General features: G+C 37.8%; 2 protein-coding genes across 7 annotated transcripts in view; one reads left to right on the forward strand and one right to left on the reverse strand.

Annotated features, from left to right (window-relative positions):
- LOC107730329 (heterogeneous nuclear ribonucleoprotein K-like) overlaps positions 1 to 11,457 on the reverse strand; it is a 25,545-nt gene extending 14,088 nt beyond the window's left edge. For 4 of the 6 annotated variants that reach the window (XM_016541134.1, XM_016541131.1, XM_016541133.1 and 1 more), the window contains exons 1-6: positions 11,385 to 11,457; positions 6,946 to 7,056; positions 3,611 to 3,708; positions 3,469 to 3,525; positions 2,561 to 2,604; positions 572 to 644 (exon numbers count right to left, since the gene is read on the reverse strand). In XM_016541134.1, coding sequence (XP_016396620.1) covers positions 572 to 644; positions 2,561 to 2,604; positions 3,469 to 3,525; positions 3,611 to 3,708; positions 6,946 to 7,006 — 333 coding nt within the window. In that variant the 5' untranslated portion in view covers positions 7,007 to 7,056; positions 11,385 to 11,457. The remainder of the gene's footprint in view (positions 1 to 571; positions 645 to 2,560; positions 2,605 to 3,468; positions 3,526 to 3,610; positions 3,709 to 6,945; positions 7,057 to 11,384) is intronic. The other 2 variants (XM_016541132.1, XM_016541136.1) reach the window with 2 other exon arrangements.
- A 1,258-nt stretch (positions 11,458 to 12,715) lies between these two features.
- LOC107730333 (BDNF/NT-3 growth factors receptor-like) overlaps positions 12,716 to 22,491 on the forward strand; it is a 26,894-nt gene continuing 17,118 nt past the window's right edge. Inside the window, exons 1-7 of the mRNA XM_016541141.1 lie at positions 12,716 to 13,268; positions 15,060 to 15,134; positions 15,225 to 15,296; positions 15,420 to 15,488; positions 15,599 to 15,744; positions 15,859 to 16,007; positions 19,128 to 19,263. Of these exons, the coding sequence (XP_016396627.1) occupies positions 13,054 to 13,268; positions 15,060 to 15,134; positions 15,225 to 15,296; positions 15,420 to 15,488; positions 15,599 to 15,744; positions 15,859 to 16,007; positions 19,128 to 19,263 (862 nt within the window). The 5' untranslated portion in view covers positions 12,716 to 13,053. The remainder of the gene's footprint in view (positions 13,269 to 15,059; positions 15,135 to 15,224; positions 15,297 to 15,419; positions 15,489 to 15,598; positions 15,745 to 15,858; positions 16,008 to 19,127; positions 19,264 to 22,491) is intronic.

Here is a 22,491-nt window from a genome sequence, read left to right on the forward strand (position 1 = left end):
CACGACATGGCGGTGGCGGCAACAATACTACAGCGAGAATAAAAGTTACTCCTTCTTTCTTTGCGTGAACATTTGGGTGGCGTTATGCAAATCTTCCCACATCTTGACGTAGACATGTGGGGGCATGTTAGAACGAGCCGTTTTAGGTAGGCGTGGTTGACTCTTAACTTTTAAAAAGAATATCTCTTTGGATTTGAGACTTTAGTCTTTGCAACTTTACAGATCTTCTTTATGCACCAAGAGCTTGTAACACTCCAAAGAGAAAGGAAAAATTGAGATCGCATCATATGACCCCTTTAATGTACCTTTGCTATGTAACACTTGATTACTGAAAAAAAAAAAAGCTTTTGTTGTATAAACGCTGTATAAAGTCTTATGAAAAATTTAAATTGGTATAGACTAAAAATCTCCAAATCATATGAGTTTAAAACAATTTATCAACTTTTAGAATAGACTAGCATACAGATGGCCTCAGAAATAACGGGTATGTACTAAATAATATGTATACAAAACACTGATTCTGATTTAACGGTGTCTTTAAGGCCTTCAATGCTGGGTTTTGTTTGCTTACCTCCTCCAGGGTAGGGATGATCTTCAGCAGAATCTCACCAATGGTCTCTATATCTGCACTCACACTCAGGATACTGTAGCAGCACATCAAGCCAAATGAAAGACAAAAGCAAAACAAACGGATACAAAACTTTAGATGCTGAGCCCTGCTGCATACCACAAAGCAATGAAGAGGGGGAAATAAGACTTTGAATCAAAAGAAAGTAAATTAAAGAGGACTGCTGAACACATGTTTTAAATCTTCCAACACTGGACTGAGATACGGGCAATTGACATGCACTCAGTTCTCGCACATTCAATTAATACAGGCCTTGAAGAGATGGGCGATAGTGGGAGGGCTGAGACTGAGGCACTGTGCGGCTACACGAGCCAAGAGAATGAGAGAGAGAGCAAGATAGGCCTGCTTACCACGATCCCACCACCAGAACATTTGGGGGAGAAAGAAAAAAAAAAAATCTAAAGTCTCTTGCGAATCACTCTATGGTGCCATCAGCACGTCACATTCTCTCAACAACGAGAGAAACCAAACCAGAAACTAACAGAAAAAGCAAAAGAACGAGGCGAAGGGGAAGGGAAGGATGATAGATTTTTTGCAGATAAAGAGCCTGAACGCATTTGGGCTAAGAGAGAAAGAAAGAAAAAGAAAACCAGGGGAAGGTAATGCAGCACCAGAGAAAAATCAGACAACAGTGATGAGTGACAGAGAGGGCCGCGCCACGGCGCAAGCTCAGAATCATGGACAGTGATGTTGGGAACAGTGAAGGAGGGAGGACTCAGGGGTTGGGGGGCAACAAGGACAGAGCGAAAAGAGATGGGCTTCTCAACAATTCACCATCAGTATTATCAACAAATGAAAATAATCATCCAAACTAGGACTGGGCAGTATGATGCATAGGACGTGATAACTGGTAGATATTTTGCAGTTTCATGTTATACATATATATTTGCTTGTGTTCATGTGAAAAAGACTGTTTGAAGATACTTCAAGGAGTAATGCAAAAATACTAGTAATGCACCAAAAATTATTTTATACCAAAACATATGGTAAAATTAAATTAAAACCAAAATTAAAGTTTTGATTTAAACAACAACTGAAAATTTCATGTAATTAAATTTGGGTAATTAAACTCTTTATGCAGTTCTCAGTTGATTGATTAAACCAGTCATAGTAAAGTTATTTGTAAACAAAATTTTGCATATTGCTACTTCAGCATTATTTTTGGTTAAGCTCCTGTTGTAGCTTAAGCACACTGCTTAAATTCAAGCAGTATATTTCAGGTTGCTGAAATGTAAATGCATCACTACAAAATACAGAGGGACGAATTCAACATTTAACGGTTTGTAGTTATTGAGGAATGATGCAACTTCTCTCATTAACATTGAATTAATTTTATATGTGGTCACAGGTGTGCGTATAAATGCATATAATCGTTTTTTTATAATATTAGTTTTATTATTTGGAGTCTTTCGTTTTACATGTGCTAAAGCTTTCTTTTGCTTTCACACTTAATCATGTTATGAATAATTTGGTATTTTGGTTTCATAATAAGTGAAATATAAAAAGCAACTTTAATTTGTAACTCATTTAAGAATAAGAAGAACTACTGCATGGTTATATAAATTTTTTTTGCACCAAAGTAAGATTTTGGTCATACCACCCACCCCTAATCCACACACTTCATTCAGCAGAGACTAATATGAGTGAGGTCTCTCCCCATCTGAGAAGTGATTGATTATATAGAATTCTGTGCGACAAAGAAAGTTCGCAAATTATATTCAAAGACTTAATGGGGGTGTTGGGGGAGGAGAGAAGACATATATAAATATATACAAAAAATTTAAAAAAAAAGTCAAATGGAACAATACACGTTTCTTAAAAGGGGAGGGGGACTATATGTGTGAAAATGTTAAAATGAAACAGAAGGCAGGTTATCAAAGACATGTGTTCTCTTTCTAATCAGGCAGTGAGGCAATAACTGGTGGGACATACCGCTCTGGGCCACTGCTGTCTGGGACTGATACACTGGCATTGTACTGCATTGGTCGTGGAGGTTGGCATTGGGCAAGGGCATTCAATCACATGATGTCAAGTAAGGTGCCCGTTTAAGGAGGGGCACGTTTATGGGCGGGGCCAACCGGGGTGTCAGGTGGGCGGGCGGGCGTTCAGGGGCGGAGGTTGGGCCAACATCAAGGTGGGCAACGCAGGAGGGGCAAGTCGATCCAGTACATGGGCAATGGAGGAAGGTGGCCAAAAACAAAAAAAGTAAAGGAGAGGGAAGAGGGGGAGAAGGAATACATTTTTAATTGAATACAAGGCTATGCTCATTAATCTACTGTCCAATTTTCTTTTTTGAAGAGACTTTGCAATGAATGCACAAGACACAGGGCTGAACAGATCTGAAGAGTTTCTAATGTAGAACCACTGGGCAACAGTGGTTCACACAGGACTATGGGTCAGCTCAAGAGTCAAGACATCTGTAATTGGGTTTTCAAAGTGGGGGAGAGTGAAAGAGAATGCCTTCAAGAACATAAAGTCAAGAAGTACTTCCCCTTTAATACACAATGTCAAACACTCACAAAATAGCCTCATTTCAGAGTGCTTGTCTGTCCAAATGAGCCAACCTATAGCTACAAAACGGAAGATCTGCCCTCAAGATCAAATGCATAAAAATCTTTGCAGGATTTTAATGGGATTGTAATGGACGGATTGGTGTCATGAGTTTTGATTTGTGGGATTTCAGATCCGATTGATTTGTGTTTTTGGCTGACAAAGCTGAAATGCTCATGAAAACAACTGTTGGATTTAAAAATGCTGTCAGAAGTCTTGTTAAAAATTGACCATTAGAGAACTTTGCTTAAAGGTTCATAATAAGCATGGAGCATGGTCTTAATACTTACATCTGTGCGTAAGGCTTTAATGTTCTTGCCTCCCTTTCCAATCACAGCCCCTGCATTCTGAAAGCATAAAACGTCACTGTTAAAAATGCCACCAATATCGAAGAAATGGAGAAGCAAAGTGCACGTGTATTGCTTTACTCACTTTGCTTTGGAGAAGCACCCTGAGCTCTACCATTTCATCTGTGTTGCGGGAGCGTTTGAATGCCTGTTCCTCATCCATGTCCTCAGCAGGGCGCTTGCCTGAGGGAACACAAATCTGGCACGTGAGCCTCAACAACAATTAAAACATTCCTGTTTATCAAACTGCTTGTTCTGAGAAAATGCCATTGCGGAATTCAAAACATAACCAGGCACTTGTGACTGAAGTTCTCACGAAATTTAAGGACTTAAAGAAAGCCGTTTAACAAATAACTGTCTATCTAACATAAAATGTTATGTTAAAATCCCAATTATAAATAATTGTATAATACAATATGTGGGTAAGACAAATAGACAAATTAGAACTCGGATCATTGAGCATATGAGCGCTATTAGGAGGAAAGATTTAAAATCGCCTGTGGCTCGCCATTTTGTTGAGATATCTCATTCAGTCTTAGACCTAAATTTATAGCTATTGAAAAGTTGACAGACTCGTAGAGGAGAGAATTTAGAACGTAGACTTTTGCAAAAGGAATGTAGGTGGATTTTTTATCTTAAAAGTCTACCCCCTCTGGGTATGAATGAAGATTTGTCTTTGAATTGTTTTTTTTAATAATTTAATGATATATATGGGGGACTCTAAGAGTACTTGGGTATGATGTTTATTGATTGTATACATAAAAACTGATGTTAAGAATTATTGTTGGAGTCATGAGATTATTATTTGGTGTATACGTATATTTTGTTTATATCGTTGTATATGAACTTGGGATGACTTATGAATGTATTTACTGTATTTTGTTATAGATTTGAGATACATGTGTGTATTTGTTTAAAAGATCTTCGTGATACTAGGGGTAATACGGTAATACATGTTTTAATGAGCGCAGGTGTTGCTTGGTAGCACATGGCACTGAGGAAGGGTTAATACCCGAAAACGTTCTGCACTTGCACTTTTGCACTTCTTTCTACATATTTTTGTGACCTCTGAACAATAAATGGAATAAGCTTTTTAGCTGCATTTGGAGGAGTTTGGATCTCTTTCATCTTAAAATCCCAATTTATAAACATATAGTGGGGTATAAGAAGGCCACTCGAGAAAAAGCTTCTATTTTGTGATCATTCATATAAACATTCGTATATATTTTTTATAATTTATAACTATTTATAGTGATACTCCAATCAAGATTTTTAGACATTTATTCAGGGTCTGAATTTCAATTTTGTAAATGGGGGGGGGGAATTCCCCTCTTATGTGACTCTTGTGAGAGGGGAAGCAGCACAGACTGTGCTTTCACGGTGACCGTGATTTCACCAAGTACAACATGTTCTTGGATCAACATCCTTGTTGATCCTGGAACAACATTCCAATTAACCAATCAGAATTGAGGGATAACTTTTCAGGAAATGTCTGTTTTAGGCTTACAATCAGGGTTAGGTGCTTCTACACCCTTTTGAAAAAATTTGAAAATTCTTTTTTTACACAGTACAGTAATACAATCTTTCACAGACATGTTTAAACACATTGGGCCTCATTCATGAAACATTCGTAAATTTAGGAGTAAATTCTGAGTAATTTGCGTGTAAAACGGACCTTCCCGAAAACTCTCCTCCGGATTCACAAACGCTTCGTAAACTTCCGATTTGATAGTTAAACATGCATATGTTAATGAATTCCAATAATTCGTAAATAGGTCGCTCATACACGCTCATGCACAATTACCATAATCCCCGCCTATGAATTACAGCTACACAAATTGCGTGTCCAGGAACGCAGTGGAATATTCTGGTCTCAGGTTTGTACGGTGGCCGAGAAGTGCAAAGCAAATCACAATTCTGAAAACAAAATAACAATTCAGAAAGCACAACAACAATTCAGAAAACATTATAACAAGTCAGAAAACACAATGACAAATTCGAAAACAAATTTCAGTGCCGCCGACAACTTGCATTTTTTTTGGTCAAATATAGGTTTGTGGATATTTTATCTATAAAACCATTTCTTTGCTGTAAATTATTTTATAAAATTTTTTTTTTTTTTTAAATAAAGCGTTTTTAGCCAGCTGAAACATGTCAGGCGCTTTTCCAGCTGAGACGCACGCGTTTGGCGCTTTTCCACTGCATGGTACGGCTCGGTACGGGTCACTTTTGGGGGGGTTTTCACTGGGTACAGTACCTGGTAAAGTGGCTGTTCCCCCTGTTGAGGAAGTACAGACGTTCCTCTCGTTGATGGCAGAGGAGCGGATCCAGCGAGAGCTTGATGGGGCGACGCGGAATGAAAAAGTTTTTTAGGGAGTCGCGGCAGTAGAAGCGGCGCAACTATAACGACATGTGAATAATCCCGCCCACTCTAAAGCGGTACTAAACTGCAGTGGAAACGCAAACCGAGCCGTGCCGTACTGAGCCGTACCGAGCGGAGTCGTACCACGCAGTGGAAAAGCGCCATTTGATTACCACATTCGCATTGCAAACGGAGTAATGTGAACCTGGCATTATGTGTGTGCGCTGCGAGTGTGCATGAGCGCACCATCTCCAGGAGAGCGTGCGAGTGCTGAATGGTTAAACACTGGCAAGAATTAAAAAGTAATGCAATTTACAAACAATGTGACAAAGATTGACAATGTGACACTGCCTCGATTGTGCAAGTGAAAATTCCTGTGTCAACTGTGCAGCTCGCTTATAGATAGACGCGATGTGGTGATTTGAAAACATTTGCGTATTTTGAGAGAGAGCGCGCACGCTGATTCACTCACGCTGTTTGTGAAATTAAGTCTCACACAAGGTTTTCAAATTACTTTAGAAGTTATTTAATTAAGAAATATGAAGGTGAGTACCTCACCTTCAGCATTATAATTATTTCACCTGCGCCGGACAGAGACTGAGATGGTGCTGCTGCATGTCATGACAAACCTCTCACGGCAGGCATGTCATCAGCTTGAGATCGGTTTTTTGAGATCTGCCTTTTTAGAGACTGCCGATCAATCATCCCAAAGCGATTATCGGCCGATAGTGATCGGTAGCCGATCAATCGGAGCACCCCTACTTTAGACCAATTCACACAGCACCGACAGCCGATCGAGTGCAGTTCATCACTTCTCAGACGTTCTAAGACGCAATAAATGCCAATTCAACATGTTCCATAGGTGAAAACCAGCACCAATCAATGCTAACAGACACCAACAGAGGTAACACACTGATAAGATAAAACCTGAGTAACGTGTCTGTTGCCGTTTGGTCTTTAGATATAACTCTTCAACAAAGACATTTTAAAAAAAAAACCATGGAAAAATTAACTTCCGGACAGACACGGTTGAACCCTATTCGGAGACTATACGTTACCGTTAGTGTCAGTGTTACTGAAAGTGCTCTCTTCTTCCTGCTGCTCAATTTCTGTCTCCATTGTCTTCAGCCAGCAGTGAAACTGGAATAGGCTGTCCTCGACGGGTAACTCTAAGAGACATAGCGTTTTGAGCATTAAAACAATGCAGAAACTACACCACCTTTAAGGTCACCATGAAATCAAAATTATACTTAATGAATACACTTTCCTGGTCTTAATGTAGAAAATGTATCATCAATGCATGTTATTCAAAAGAAATCAATTCATAAATGTTCATCAAAATGTAATAGCTTGCTACATATCAGACTTTCAGCTGATGTCAACAAGGCCTCATTTCTCAACACTTCCAGACACCTGTCAGTGATTCTCAACTGGTTTTGATTCAGGTGGTGACCCAATACAGTATCAGAATCGTACAAAACCTAAACATATGGAGCTTATAATATGTCAAAACTATTTGAATTGTGTCAATTTGAATTATTGACAAGTGTCATTTAACAAAACTGAATTTTGTGTGGCATTTAACATAGTTCTGAATTTGATTTTTTTTTTACTTGAATATTGAACATTTGAAATTTAACACAATTGATTTTTTTTATGGCAGTTTTTTTAAATAGACATGTATTTTCAAACAGCGGATTTTTTGTTCTGAAGTGTTAAGACTACAAATATCCAGTTTTTAAAAATACAGCTTCAAGTTTTCCAGATGAAGAAGAAATTCGGAACATCAAATTCAATATTCAAAATTCAATACGCAGAAATTCAGATCGTAGAGAAAGTAGGTCAGAGGTTATCCACAGGGAAGAGTAGATGATCTCCGAAAAGTCGAACGAAGCATTTACGGTGACCGGAGCAGACATGTTCGGTTCACTTAGGCTAGTTTTGTGGCCACAACATATTAACTCGTGGAAACGTGATAATACGTCGTGGCCACGAGAGATTTACTTTTTGGGAATGTCATATTAACTTGTGGGAGCGTGATATGTCGTGGCTACAAGATCATTTTGTCGAGATAATCGTATGGAGATGATGACATCCAGGAATCGCTGTGTGGCTGCTGCTTTCTCTCATAGTGGAAGTGTTTTGTGCAGTCTCGGGGCAGACATTGCCATAGTTACAAACAACAAGGTCACATTTGATTTGACTAAAAATAAACAAAAAAATTACAAAAATTCAGTGGGTGTGTTATTTGCTATTTATCCTTTCATGGGACTATGCCTAGCTTAGTTTTCATATCAGACACAGTTAACAATGACATTTTACACGTAGCCTAACTGTATTTTTACCTGGCAAACCAACTCAAGGGACTATTTGGCCAACCAGCTTATTCCTGCTTGAAAAGCAAAATGTTATTGATAGTGTAAAAAAACATCAACTTTGAAGCACATGCATTACTCAACATTACTTACTACCTTCCAGCAACACTACATTCAATTAAGGTAAAATAGTAAAAAAAATATTAATAGTTCATTTAAATGGAACCGGAATTGTTAGGCAAAACTGGAACCGGATTCGGAACCAGAAATTTTCTAACGATACCCAACCCTAGACATGAGCTCAGTGAAATGTTCCATTGGTTGTTAATAATCTGCCCGGTAATAGGTTAAAGGCGATAAAAAGATAAAACATGTTTTTATCTCTGGCGGCGCCTGCCGCGAAGTGGACGTTTGGGTGCACGAGCACCGCCTCTGCACCGACAGCGAAACCGCCTACTTTCCTGCTATTCACAATTTGAATAGAAGTTTTAATAAATGAGTTTTGTCTACCTCATGTAGGAGAATACGTGTGTGGTTCGGTCGGGTACGGAATTATAGTGTTGCTGTCGGATAACTGGTCGAGTGTTCTGTCAATTACTGCGGGTGCGGGTTTATCAAACAGGACCCTTGCAGGACTCTTTCTATGTTGAGGGAACAACATATTTTTTCCCATGGCCACGAGTTTAATGCGTAAACAACCTGCGTGATCATAACCTGGGATTATCAGAGATGGATAGGCTAAATAATTTTTGTCCATCCCACAGTCTTGTAAATCTGTGAACTGATCGTCTTTTTCCATTATTATTGTTGTTGTTATTATTATTGGTTATATTTTTATATTTGTTGTTTGTATTCGAGTTATTTTCCCTTCATTCGATCTCTTTACATAACGTTCTGAATAGTTTTGCTGACATGCCAATAAAGCTTTGATTATGCTATGACTTACAGGATTTTTTTTACTGGAAGTGCAGATTAAAGGTTGAATTTAACATAGCCTATATTTCATTTTATTTAGTCTAATTAATAGACTATTATAAATAGGCTAGGCCATAGTATATGAATCTGCGTAGTTTCATTTGTAAATGAAAACACTAATTTATCTTCACATACCGGTGTAAATACAAGTCAAAACTTTATTGGCATAATTGTCAGGATTAACAGTATTTGCAAAATATGGTCGCACTAATACTAGCATCATTATACAGAAAGTTAATTAGGTAAAGCACTACACGAATTGAAAGGGAAATAAGCATATATAACAATAAATATAAAAATATAGCCCTAATAAGTTAATATAATAATTATAATACATTATTATAATAACAATATACAAATATAAAATAAAAAGATACGATCAGTTAATGGATTTACAAGACGATGTTTACGCATTAAACTCGTGGCCATGGGAAAAAAATGCTGCTCCCTCAACATAGGAAGTCGTGGCAGAGTCCTGGACGGGTCCTGTCTGATAAACCCGCACCCGCAGTCTGTTACCAAGCAAATGAAATCAACACAGAAGCTGGATCTGAAGTGGCAAAATTGGGGAAAAAAGTCGAAATGTTAAATTAAAACCGCCAACAGGTGGCAGCAAATCACTGTTAATAAGTGAGTCTTTGCGATTGAACAGAATAATTTAACGGTTGATTAATTCAGGAACCAAACACCATCATGTTGCTCAGAGACGCAAAACAGTGCTGTGGCTGTGTTTGGAATGTTTTTTGTTGGCGAAATAGTGCCGAAATAGAGCAAAAACAGTCAATATGGTGTCTAAAACGTAAGTCTCTTAATAAACCTCTTGTTTATTGAGCTGTTGTAAAAAATCTATATCAAATTTGTAATCATGGTAATTTTTTGGAGAAAAATGGCACTCTTCGTGTGAAATTGATTAACTATATGAAGTCAGTGTTTCCCCTGCCATTATATTAGGGGCACCCCCCGCCCCCCTTGAAGGTCAAGTTAATTTTATTTAATTATATTTTCTCTATGACAAAATGATCTTGTAGCCACGACATATCACGCTCCCACGAGTTAATATGACATTCGCAAAAAATAATTATCTCGTGGCCACGACGTATTATCACGTTTCCACAAGTTAATATGACGTTCGCAAAAAATAAATATCTCGCGGCCACGACATATTATCACGTTTCCACGAGTTAATATGTTGTGGCCACAAAACTAGCAAAAGTGAACCGAACATGTCCTCTCCGGTCAACGTAAATGCTTCGTTCGACTTTTCGGAGATCATCTACTCTTCCCTGTGGATGACCCCTTTAAAAGAAAATCCTGTCAAAAAATGCTAACATACCATGGTACATTTTGTTTGCATTATTTTTTCTTGTTTGATAAGATACAAATATCTTAAGCATACGGTTTCTTTAAAAGCAAATTCAAAATACAAACAAAAACAAGATATAAGTTACAAGAAAGAACGTAATATATTTAAAAATCAATTCATTTCAACAATTACAAGACCATTCAAATGCAAACTGCATTTATTTTACCCGCTAAAACACAATTGTCATTATTTTAATTACTAAAAGAGACATAACGTTATCTAACGTTCACACAAGTTATATCTTATAAAGACTAGTTTAGGGCTGTGTCAAGGCTCAGTGTTTCAAAATGGTGCGCAAGTAGCATTTAGCCTGCTAGCCTTACAGTTACCATAACAGTACAAGACTTCATTGACAACGCAGCTGCATATACTGAACCTCACGAAAGAAATACATATCAATTTTGCGTACTATAACGAGAACATACGTCTAAAAATGAACATAAACGACATTTATTTTTCTGCGTTTGCGATCTGTGGGCACAAAATGGCTTTTTTTCTAGCTTCACTCTTATTGCGAGCACAATGACAACGCGGGGTTTGGTTAGTCTATTTACTGTAACGTTAGTCATTTATGAACAGTTTGCGTCTGTGTGCGAGACTTTGCTTTAGTTAGATAACTTAGTAGGGACATGATTATCTGATGACTGTTGCGTATGATCAGCAGGAAACTCCATTTTGAGAATTGCTTACCTTAGCAAGCTAGCTGGCTAATTTACAGCGCATCGACGCATTTAATTGTCTAATTAACGCTCGACACTTATGTTATTTATTACTCCCAGAAATAACAGTGCAGTTTTAAAATGCGGTGCCTTTGTAGTAATACGATTCAAAATATTTAACAAACCTGCAGGCAGCCCTTCCGTCACACCAATATTCGCCCGAAAATTCTGCGCCTTCTACCTTGATTTCATTGTAGGTTTACGTGCATTTCTTAGCTCCGTGATTGGCTAAACAGGAAATCAAACGCGCGGCTGTATTGGTTAAAATGACTGTCAATATAAAATCTAAGAATCTAATTGGGTGAGGGGGCTGTCAGCTAAGTAATTGTGTCCCGCCCCTTAGCATTCGCTTATATTATAGGTTATCGTCATAGCAACTGAGAAGCGCTCTGTTATCTAGCGTTTGAAAGCTTGGCTTCATATACCATAAATACAAAGAGATTTTATTTTATCACCGTTTGTAGTGACAGATTTACAGTCGATAATGGTGCAGCCTCTGATGTCTTTCGCATCGGACTGGTTTAGTTCGCACTGTGTTAAAAAACCCAGTCAAACTGACATTAACGGATAGGAATTCAGGACTAATCCTATCTAATACAGTTGCCTGTTTTGAGATCAAACGGCTTGTTTATTAATGGGAATATAATCTTTTGTGTAAGAGGACAATCAAATAATAGTCAATTCCGTGATTGCTGCTCACGTTGACCGTGATAAAATGTGTTGCCTTTGCCGCCCTCTCCTGGTAAAAATATAACAGTTCGTCACATTTCACATCTTTTGGCTTGTGCTGTAGTGATTTCCTAAACCAAGGCCCTTCAGTGTACTCATGCTGAAATAAAATCAAAATGTTTTATATAACGCGTGGAATCTAGTGCAGATGGGCTCTAACTTCTCTCAAATGTGAGATTCAAAGGCGCATTTTCCGAATCCATCACCGTTCCCTTCAAACAGATTCGGTAAACATCCTAAAGTAATATTTAGATTATTACCAATATCAGTTGGTCTCCCTTCACATAGACTACACTGCGATTGGAATGCGAGACTGACATAACCAGTAAAAAAACATCCAGGCATTTTTGTTTAGTAATTATTTTTCTAGATGCAGCCCATCTTGTGCGTCAAACAGCACGTCACACTCCGGGAATGGCTATTCATGAAGTTGTATTGTTGAAAAGAGCACGATGGAAAAGCAACACAGATTGAATTGAAAAGAAAAAGAAAAACATCAAGTAATTTCCCAAATGACACGATAGAAAAACAATCTTTGACAGCCTATACCGAGCATCCCCATCCCTGTCAACATAGGACATCTCCCAAAGATCGCCCCATTGACAGCACAGGTGATCGATCAATTATTGCCGATATGGCATCGCTGAGAGCATCTTTAACGTCCCCCTCCACATGTAATTACAGCGATGGCTGAGGGAGATGCGGTCGGTAATCGATAGGCGCTTGCAGGTACGCGCTGCTGCCTCTTCACACGCGCGCACACGCACACGCACACCGTCTCGCTTGTTTTCTTACCCAGCGCTGAATGTGAGACGTCAGCGTCACCACCGCAGCCCGTAGACACACACAGCCTGCGGCCACACGTTTTACCACCGCGTCTGGAAGAGGCGAAGCCCGGATAGCGCAACATATTGGCACGCGAACATTTCCCCGCTGCGTAATGTTGTCTTGCGCCACTCCATGACAGTCTCGCGTCGCGCACAACGTCTTTGCGCATCCCACAGCAGCGGCGTTCTTCTCATCTCGGAATTGCTGAAAATACTATAAGACATTACACGACGCTTAATGCACCGCGCTAGACCTGCTATGACCGCAGGGGTTCAAGGAATGGCTCGCTGGGGGTTGTGTGGGGTTTTATTCGGGCTGCTGAGGCTCAGCTCGGCTTGTCCTGTGTCGTGCTTTTGCAATGCCTCGAGGATCTCGTGTATCGACCAAGAACCAGGCATCGAGGATTTCCCTGTCTTGGTGCCGGAGTCTGACATGGAAAACATTACGGACATGTAAGTGGAGTGTTCACGGATGCGTGAAAAAAACAAACATGCGCGTGTGTTTGTGAGCGTGTGTGCGCGCGTGAGGAGTGTGTGGGTAGATTCCTCAATTCGTCGAGGGCCAAAATAAGTTTAGTGCACCGCTATTCCATGACATCCACGAGCTGTCGGTTTCAGCCACCGTTATGAGCATCCGTGGAGTTCGCTACGATAATTCGGGGCGTGCGATTGCATGTGAGCTCTAAACATCAAACAAGACCATAGCATGACAATGCAACAGACATTATGTGTCGTGTGTGTGTGAGAGAGAGAGAGGATGAGAGCGGTTGTAAGGGGTGGGGGCCACGGTAAATAAGCAGTAAGTTGGCATGATAGCACATCTAGGGTCTTTTTTATGAAAATGGTCACTCAGAAGAATTTTGTGCGGCTGCTGACTCACCTCAGCTGACTTTCTGTAGGCTACCAGAACAGGAAAAAAATAGACAACACTATCGGCTTACACTAAAATTTATAAATTGACCACATAACGCAATTAGATGCATATCGGTGAAGATACAGCGTCCGCTTCATAGTGATGTATCAGTGATGATCTGATCCGCTTGAGTGCCTGCATTAGGCAGCACTGACAGACGAGCCGACTTGAGAGACCGTCAAATGGCTTGGTCTTGGGGGAAAAAAAGTGCTTTTGGGCCTATCGGGAGGGATACGCTAATAAACTGCTGTTATTTACTAATGCAATTAAGTTTTACGCGCACATTATTTCATGAATTGTTGTGTATAGGTGAGTTGGGGAGTAGTCTAACGTGTCCGCAGAGCAATAGGCATCGGCGCCTACGCAAATATGTCACTCCGTTTCCACGACAACGGCTCACCGGACCCACTCCAGGCATGTGCGCGCTGTAGTGAAATCATGGCTTTTTCACGCGCACCTTTATTAACGAGTTCACATGGTGACGGTTCGATAAAGGAATTTCGAATTACGGTGCGTCTGTTTTAGCCTTCGCTGAAAATACGGTCTATTTGATATTGAGTGATATTCAATTTTTGGTCCTATCATTGTTTTCGCGTGCCGGATTTGGCTTGATTTTATTTGTTAGGCGCGTGCCTAGTTAAATTGTAAGTTCACATATAATATTACTGAAACTCTAAATAGAAAGTGCTATGAAAGCATCGTTTGAAGTACTTTGGACTAGCCTACTATGTAAATGCTGTGGTACGTGAATGTAAATGCCATGCTGTACTTTTCTGTAAGGGCAAGTTTTGTTTTGGACAAGGTACCATTGTAGGTACAATACCGTTTAAAATTTTGGATCACAATTTTTGGGACCCAATCAATTCCTTTTATTCAGCAAGGATGCATGAAATTGATCAAAAGTGAGAATAAAAACGTTCACATTGTGACTTTCTGTTCTTTGAACTTTCTATCCAGAAAATATGTATCAGGGTTATATTAAGCAGCACAACTGTGTTCAACATTTACTATAGTAATAACAAATATATCTTGAGCACCAGTTTAGCAAATTGGAATGATTTCTGAAGGATCGTGTTCAGCTTTGCCTTCCCAGAAATAAATAAAATGTTCAATTATATCATGTTATTTTAAATTGTAATAATATTTCACAACATTGCTGTTTTTACTGTATAGATTTGATAGAGTAAACGCAGCATTGCTGAGCATGAGACTTCTTGCAAGACATCAAAAAATCTCACCGACCCCAAACTTTGATGGTAGTTTATCACAGTACTATGGTGCTACCGTGTTTATGTGCCTACTCTGCCTAATCATTCCTTTCCATTCCACAGATACATCTCAAATCAAAAAAGGCTACTTACAATCAATGAGGACCATATGAAGTTCTACTCAAATCTCAGGAATTTGTGAGTATCTGATGTTGTAGGGTCATGCAAAATACTAATGAAACTTTATGAAACAGCAGAACTTATATGAGCATATACTGTCTCACACAGAACAGTGACCAATACTCACCTGACATATATATCTACGATGGCCTTCTTCAACAATTCCAAACTTCAATATCTGTGAGTCTTTTTCAATATATTATTTAATTAAATTTATGGCAAATTAAGCAAATAAACTTCAAACTAATGTTCTATACTGTTAATCTTTAATTAATTGAGTCTTGTTCTGTTCCCTATCTATAGGAATCTCAGAGACAATAACTTATCAACACTCTCTTGGAGAGCACTTCGTAATTCCAACTTGTCGACTTTGTAAGATCTTGTTTCAATAAAAATATGTACAAAACTGTACAGTGCTCTGTTTGTACAGCATACAAAGAAAGCATCTTTTTGTTCCTGAAGTCTGTTTGGGTTTGCTTTAGGTTGCTCTCCGGGAACCCTTTACAATGTGAATGTAAGAACATCTGGATCAAAGTCTGGTTGGATGACAGTGAGAGAGAGGGCCTGCAGTGTCTACAGGAAGGAGGAAGTGCAAAAGCCCTCTCTAGACTCACTCTTAATTCATGTGGTAATGAAACTTAAACTATATGATGTTTAAACGCAGATCTAAGTTACACAGTTTGCGGTAAGGAATATTAAAAGAATTGTTCCCACAAACATGAAAATTCTGCCATTATTTCAGAGTATCCACGTGTCGAGGTTATCCCTGCTGTTGTCAATCAAATGGCAGGAAGTGATGCTACAGTGATGTGTAGTGTGTCTGGAGCCCCGACCCCTGAGCTCTCCTGGAGCTTAAACTCCAGCGATCCTCCTCTCTCAACCAGCCATGAGGTAACACCCTGTTTGCCTTTTAAGTAGAAAGCTAGTTCAGAACAGCATACTAGCACAGTGCTCTTACTGTTTCTGCAGTATGTATATTGCGTGAATGCAAATTGTCTGTAGCTTAAGAACACGTGGTTGACCTGCTACATTTGCTTAAAGGGGTCATATGATGTAGCTAAAAAGAACACTATTTTGTGTATTTGGTGTAATGAAATGTGTTTATGCGGTTTAAAGTTAAAAAAACACATTATTTCCCACATACTGTACATTATTGTTTCTCCTCTATGCTCCGCCTTTCTGAAACGTGTCGATTTTTACAAAGCTCATCGTTCTGAAAAGCTAGGTGTGCTCTGATTGGCCAGCTATCCAGTGTGTTGTGATTAGCTGAATACCTCAAGCGTGTGACGGAAATGTTACGCCGCTTACCATACTGTGATGCCGTGTCCCGGCGCGACGAGAGAAAAACATTAAAACCCATTATAAACGAGGCATTTGTTGCATCCAGTGGGGACATAATTACGGATTATAATGACTTATACTGTCTTTTTACGCGTTGCGTTGCATCGCGCCACGTAAACATAAAACCATGTCTTGCATTTGTGATCGGAGAAATGACAAACAACATGCGCTACTCTATACTGCTCAAAACTCGCGTTTGAATCGTCAGTGGCAAATTCTTTAAATATGAAAACGTACTTACAGGCTGTGAGTCAGAACAGCCGGCATTTTAGTCTACTTTACCAGGATCAGGAAACAGTCCTCCATAAAATGTGCTGCACACATCTGAATATTTGGGTTGAACTGTTCCGGAACAGTGTTGTAAATACAACTTAACCACTGATTTCTAGTCATGTCCTCTTTTGGAAAAGTCTTAACTTTTATAAAGAATATCTCTTTGGGTTTGAGACTTTAGTCTTTGCAACTTTAGGGATCTTATCTATTCACAAACAGCTTGTAACACTCCAAAGAGAAAGGACAACTTGAAATTGCATCATATGACCCCTTTAAAAGTGTAGTGTTTAAATAAAACACACTGTGCGGAATACTTTATCCCATAACAATACAATGCAGTCTACTGATTCCATAAAATTTTCGAAAAACACAAACGATATTTTTTATGAAATCTAAGAGATTTCTGTCTTTACATTGAAAGTTCATTCCAGCAAAACTATGATGTTTCAAAAAGTTTATAAAGAGATAAAATAAAGATTAAAAGTAATCCATATGAATCAAGTAGTTTAGTCCAAGTTTTCCGAAGAGACACAGTCACTTTATATGATGAACAGATTTAATGTAGGCTTTTATTCATATATAAACATTGATTAACGCACATACGTAGAGCACATCAAATATGGTAAACAGAAGCTCATGCGCGAAAACAAACCTCATTGGTACTTGCACGCCTTGTTTGATGTTCTCTATGTATGTGTTTATGTGTGAGTAAATGGCTAAATTAAATCAGTTTATCATATAAACCAATCATGTATCTTCAGAAAATGTTATTATTAACCAATCAGAATAACAATGTTGGATTAAACTGCTTAATTCGTTATGATGTTTTTATAAACTTTTTGAACCATGAAAGGTTTGGTGGAATGAGGGACAGAAATCTCTCAGTATTCATTAAAAATCTCTTCATTATTTTGCTTTTCAAAGATGAAAGAAAATATTATGGGTTTAGAATGACGAGAGTGAGTGTTCATTTTTCACAGAATGTTCATTTTTGGGTGAACAAACACTTTAATTTATCTATTTTGACTATTTTGATCAATTTTGAAAAAGTAGACTTTTTTTTTTATTTGAATAAAAATATTAAATGAGTAATTCAGTTTTGTGTAAAAAAATACTTAACTTTCTTATTTCAGAGATAATAACTAGATGCACTTATGTAATGTGATAATGCTTGTATTCTATTCTGAACACAGCCAAAGTCTCTTGAGCTTCTGCATCAAATCTGCCATTACTTGTAGATGCATAGCATAATGAGATCTTCCACGAAATCATAAGTAACCTTAAGGTGGAATACAAGATGGAATACAGGGTTTAGTAGAATATAATAGCCCTATTTATGATAGCCTTATTTACTCTAGTAGACCTATACATATCTGCCATCCTCGCATCAGTTTTAACCTCTCTACTCCTTACACCAGTTTTACACGTTAAGGACACTTAAACACTTTTTTAACTCTCTGTAGCATCCTATAATGTGCTTTCAAATATCATGATTGATCACAGCGCTGAAACCACAGATGCTTGACTCTAGCCAGTTAAAAGCATTGTTTCCATTAATATTTAAAATGCTCACTATACTACTTACATTAAAGGAGCCTTCACCGACGGTGAAAACAACAGCCTGTATGACAGATTAAGTACACTGAGGTGTAGAATAAGAACATGGATTATTTAGCTCCAGTTAATGGCGCTTTGTTCACCTGGGATGTTTGGTGTTACTGCATAGTAAAAGAAGACTAAGGCGTGCATCACTAACTTCATTAAACCTAACCCTGAGTATGGCAACCCGCACAGTTTGTGCTAACGATTTTGCAAGCAATATTTTTTTCTTGGCAGCCAGTAAAATGAGAAGATGAATCCCATAGATTTACTTTGAAGAAGGGACTCAAGTCATGTCTGGAAAAAAAAGTGAAATGACGTAATTTATTTAAAGTGCATTTTTATTAACTGAAAATCACGTTTTTTAAACCTGTTGAATTCAGTTTGCATAAGAGCAAATAACACTCCCCGTAGAAACAATTAAAAGAAACAATTCTGTTTAAATACAATTCTGGATAGCATTAAATAGTATGTCAATGTGCAGAACGCACATTGGGTTTTATTAATTTTTCTGGTGTTTATTTTTCTACTTTCATATTAGCTAATTTAGGTTTTGTTTATGGTGAAATTAAGTTGTAAAAAGCCCAAAAAACATTATGTTGACCTAACACTGACATTTTGGCTTATGTCTAAAGAAATGACCACGTAGAAATGACCTAAAGTACCCTAACACATACATACAGTAGCAATGCCCCGGCAGCCACTCAGAACACCCTAGCATCATGATACCGAGTTTTGCATGGCAAATACTTTTAAACATAATCAGATCAGATCAGAGCTGTGGTTTCTTTCTCACAGATTTCTCACAAAATGGAGCTGCAGTCTATTCTGACTCTAAGTGGACTTTCACCTGATGACAACGGCAGAGAACTCACCTGTAGTGCCGAGAACATTGTGGGCCAGACTGAGGCTTCAGTCCTTCTCAATATTCTTTGTAAGAACTCAGAATGTGTCGTGTGGATTTACTTTGCATTGCTTTGACAGAATGAACCCCAAGTTAAGGTTTGTTCCAATCAAAGCTTAAATGGTGGATCATGATCAGTGGTGGACAAAGTACACAAATCCTGTACTTGATTTAAGGATACCCTGATGAAATATTACTCTATACTTACATACTTATAAATGTATATGTACTCCTTTTGAATTTCTACTTGAGTACAATTACTGAGCTATAAGGACTACCTATTATTATTATTAATATTTTATTTTTTGCAATTGAATGTGCTTCATCCTCTATTAAGAGAGAGGGATCTAATGTGCCAGTCACTCAGATATAATAGACCTAAAATAGGTTAGAGCTCAGTCTGACATTATTATGAATTATTAGTAGTCACACTGGAGGATCATACTACTCTCAGTTCTTGACTTATTTTAGTCTCATAAGATCAGTACAGTGCTTTGTTAGCTTTTTAGACTTGCTTGGACAAGATCATTAAATCAGAGTTATTAACCTATGCAGTTGGATCAGTCAATTACAGAAATTAATCATTCATTGTGAATTGTGATTCAGTTCAACTGATTGAAAAAATAAAATAATCAATTATTCATTATTCGCGAATTGGACATCACTATTGGATCTCTGAGCAGGTCTTAATTTCTTCACTTAAAAATAACTAGGAATGGCATGTTTTTTTCTGAAATATAGTGAAGTAAAAAGTCAAGACATTATGCTATAATACAGTAAAGTAAAAAAAATAAAATAATAATAATAATAGATACTACAAAAATATACTTAAAAGAGTCAAATTCTTTGTTACCGTCCACCACTAATCACACAACTCACCCAAAAATAAAATGTATAATCCGTATAATCATGAATCAGTAGGACATCAAAGGCTGTGTGTCCAATGAAGCTTATTGTATTTTAGTGCAAACCCATCTGTCGCTTGATAGAAGCAATCCAAATTTGGCAGATTCCAACATGGACAGGTTGTGTGACATCCTCATCTTTGAATACAATGAATGAAGACTATTCAAGGTGAAACAGCTAAAAACCACACATATAGAGGATGCTTTTTATTTCACGTATCACAGTTTATCAACTAATAAAAGCCCAACGATTTTCTCTCCAACAAAAGTGAGAGGTTTCCAGAGTGTGTAGTCCCTTAGGACCGTGATGCATTTTCAGATAAACACGTAAAAGTCAGCCAGTTTCTTCATTATTTCTATAAAAAAAGTAACAATGTAGCATAATTAGATACTTTTTGGGAGTTATGCAATAGTGTAACAGGTTACTTGGTAATCTGTCCCAACACAGCTGATGACCATGTATCTGAAGTTTAGAACATGTCGTTATGTTCCCATGTATAATATAATCCTAGGTTACTGAATTGAACAAATCTGGTTCGTATTTACCAACATTATCATGAAAATATAGAACTCTGCTATCATGCATGAACAATTACAAATAAAATCTATTATTGTTGAATGTAGGCTTTCATCAGACATTATTATGACTTTCCACATTTTAGAATAATAGTAAAGTCATCAAAACTAAGAACTAATACAGATGGAAGCTTGGGAATTATGTAGTGACATTTTTTTTATCAAAACTAACTTGTATTTGAGCTTAAAAGTCACCACCCCACTGTATACAGCTCTGCACACTCTGGGCTTCCCTCAACCAAATCATGAGGCGCATCCTAATTTTAAACCTTATTGAAGGCATTCACATGTATGCTGGACATTTGTTGCCTGTCTTTTCTTCACAATCTGTTCCAATACATCTATTTTTAAATATAACTATAAATATAGAAGAGAGATTAATATGTAGCAATAGATTATTTTGTATGCAAAACTAATTTGAAACAAGCCATTAGATAAAAAGTGCCTTTAAGAACAGAAGTTCAAGTCGAGTGCGTCCAAACTTCAATTGGTACTTTAAGTACAAATCACTGAACCAGTAATTTCCCCATGATGTGTTATTTCAGAGGTGGAATGTGTCTGTTCATCAAAGGTGCAATTGAAATCCTAGAAGTGGAACTAATGATTCAAACTGTTGAGCAGTCACACTCACAAACATTGTAATGATTAATATTACCATCTTTTTTCTGTGATTTTTGAGTTTGATGTCTTCCAAGTATATTTTGACATTCTGACAAAATAATAGGATTTCAAACCGAATGGGAGGCTCTGGGAATGCGTGGAGATTAGATGCTTTCCTGGTTGGTTGAACTATTAGACGGTTTTTAAGAGTTCAAGATACATTTGAAAATGTGCCAAATGCTTAAGATTCAGGAAGTTTCCCCTCAAGCTATCACATTAAACCGGGCCTGACAAAACTTACATTGTTGCAAAAACTTTTCCCTCTTAATAGTAAGCTTTGAGCCTTATTGAATATACCCGTTTTATTTTGTGTGGAGTTTTTTTTGTAGTTAAAGGGATAGTTAACATATTAAGGGAAACAAATAAAGCTTTCAGTCGAGGATTTAGTGAAGATCATTTATTCACCCTCATGTCATTCCAAACCCATATTTTTTGTCTTCCCTGGAACACAAAAACAAATGTTTAGCACAAGGTCCAAACTGCTCTTAAATACAATACCATTCAAAAGTTTGGAGTCAGTAAGACTTTAATTTTTTTATTCATTTATTTAAAGCAAATAATATCCAGCACCTTCATTCAGCAAGGAAACATTAAAGGGTTAGTTCACCCCAAAATGAAAATTCTGTCATTAATTACTCACCCTCATGTCGTTCAAACCCCGTAAGACCTCCGAAGTTCATCTTCGGAACACAAATTAAGATATTTTTGATGGAATCTGAGAGCTGTCTGACCCTGCATAGACAGCAACGCAACTGTAATGTTCCCTGACAGAAACGTAGTAAGGACATCGGTAAAACAGTTCATGTGACATCAGTAGCTCACAGAGTATCACAACGCATACGCATGCTTTTCCCTAAGTGTAAACAACGCTGATTACGCCGATTACATTCATGCGCGCGCTTTCCCCCTAACGTAAACAACGCAGACATAACTCGGAGGAGAAGAATTGTTAAATAAATTACCGTATTGGCCCGAATATAAGACGACCCTGATTATAAGACGACCCCCCTTTTTCCAGATGTACCTTTTGGAAAAAGGCTTTTTAAAAAACAAATCTTGTTTTTTCTCAGTAAAACACATTTTGTCTTCAATTATTTTCATATTGCATATTTTTCCT

The sequence above is a fragment of the Sinocyclocheilus rhinocerous genome, unplaced genomic scaffold (assembly GCF_001515625.1).
Source record: "Sinocyclocheilus rhinocerous isolate Xijiao unplaced genomic scaffold, SAMN03320098_v1.1 scaffold127, whole genome shotgun sequence".
Classification (NCBI taxonomy): domain Eukaryota; kingdom Metazoa; phylum Chordata; class Actinopteri; order Cypriniformes; family Cyprinidae; genus Sinocyclocheilus; species Sinocyclocheilus rhinocerous.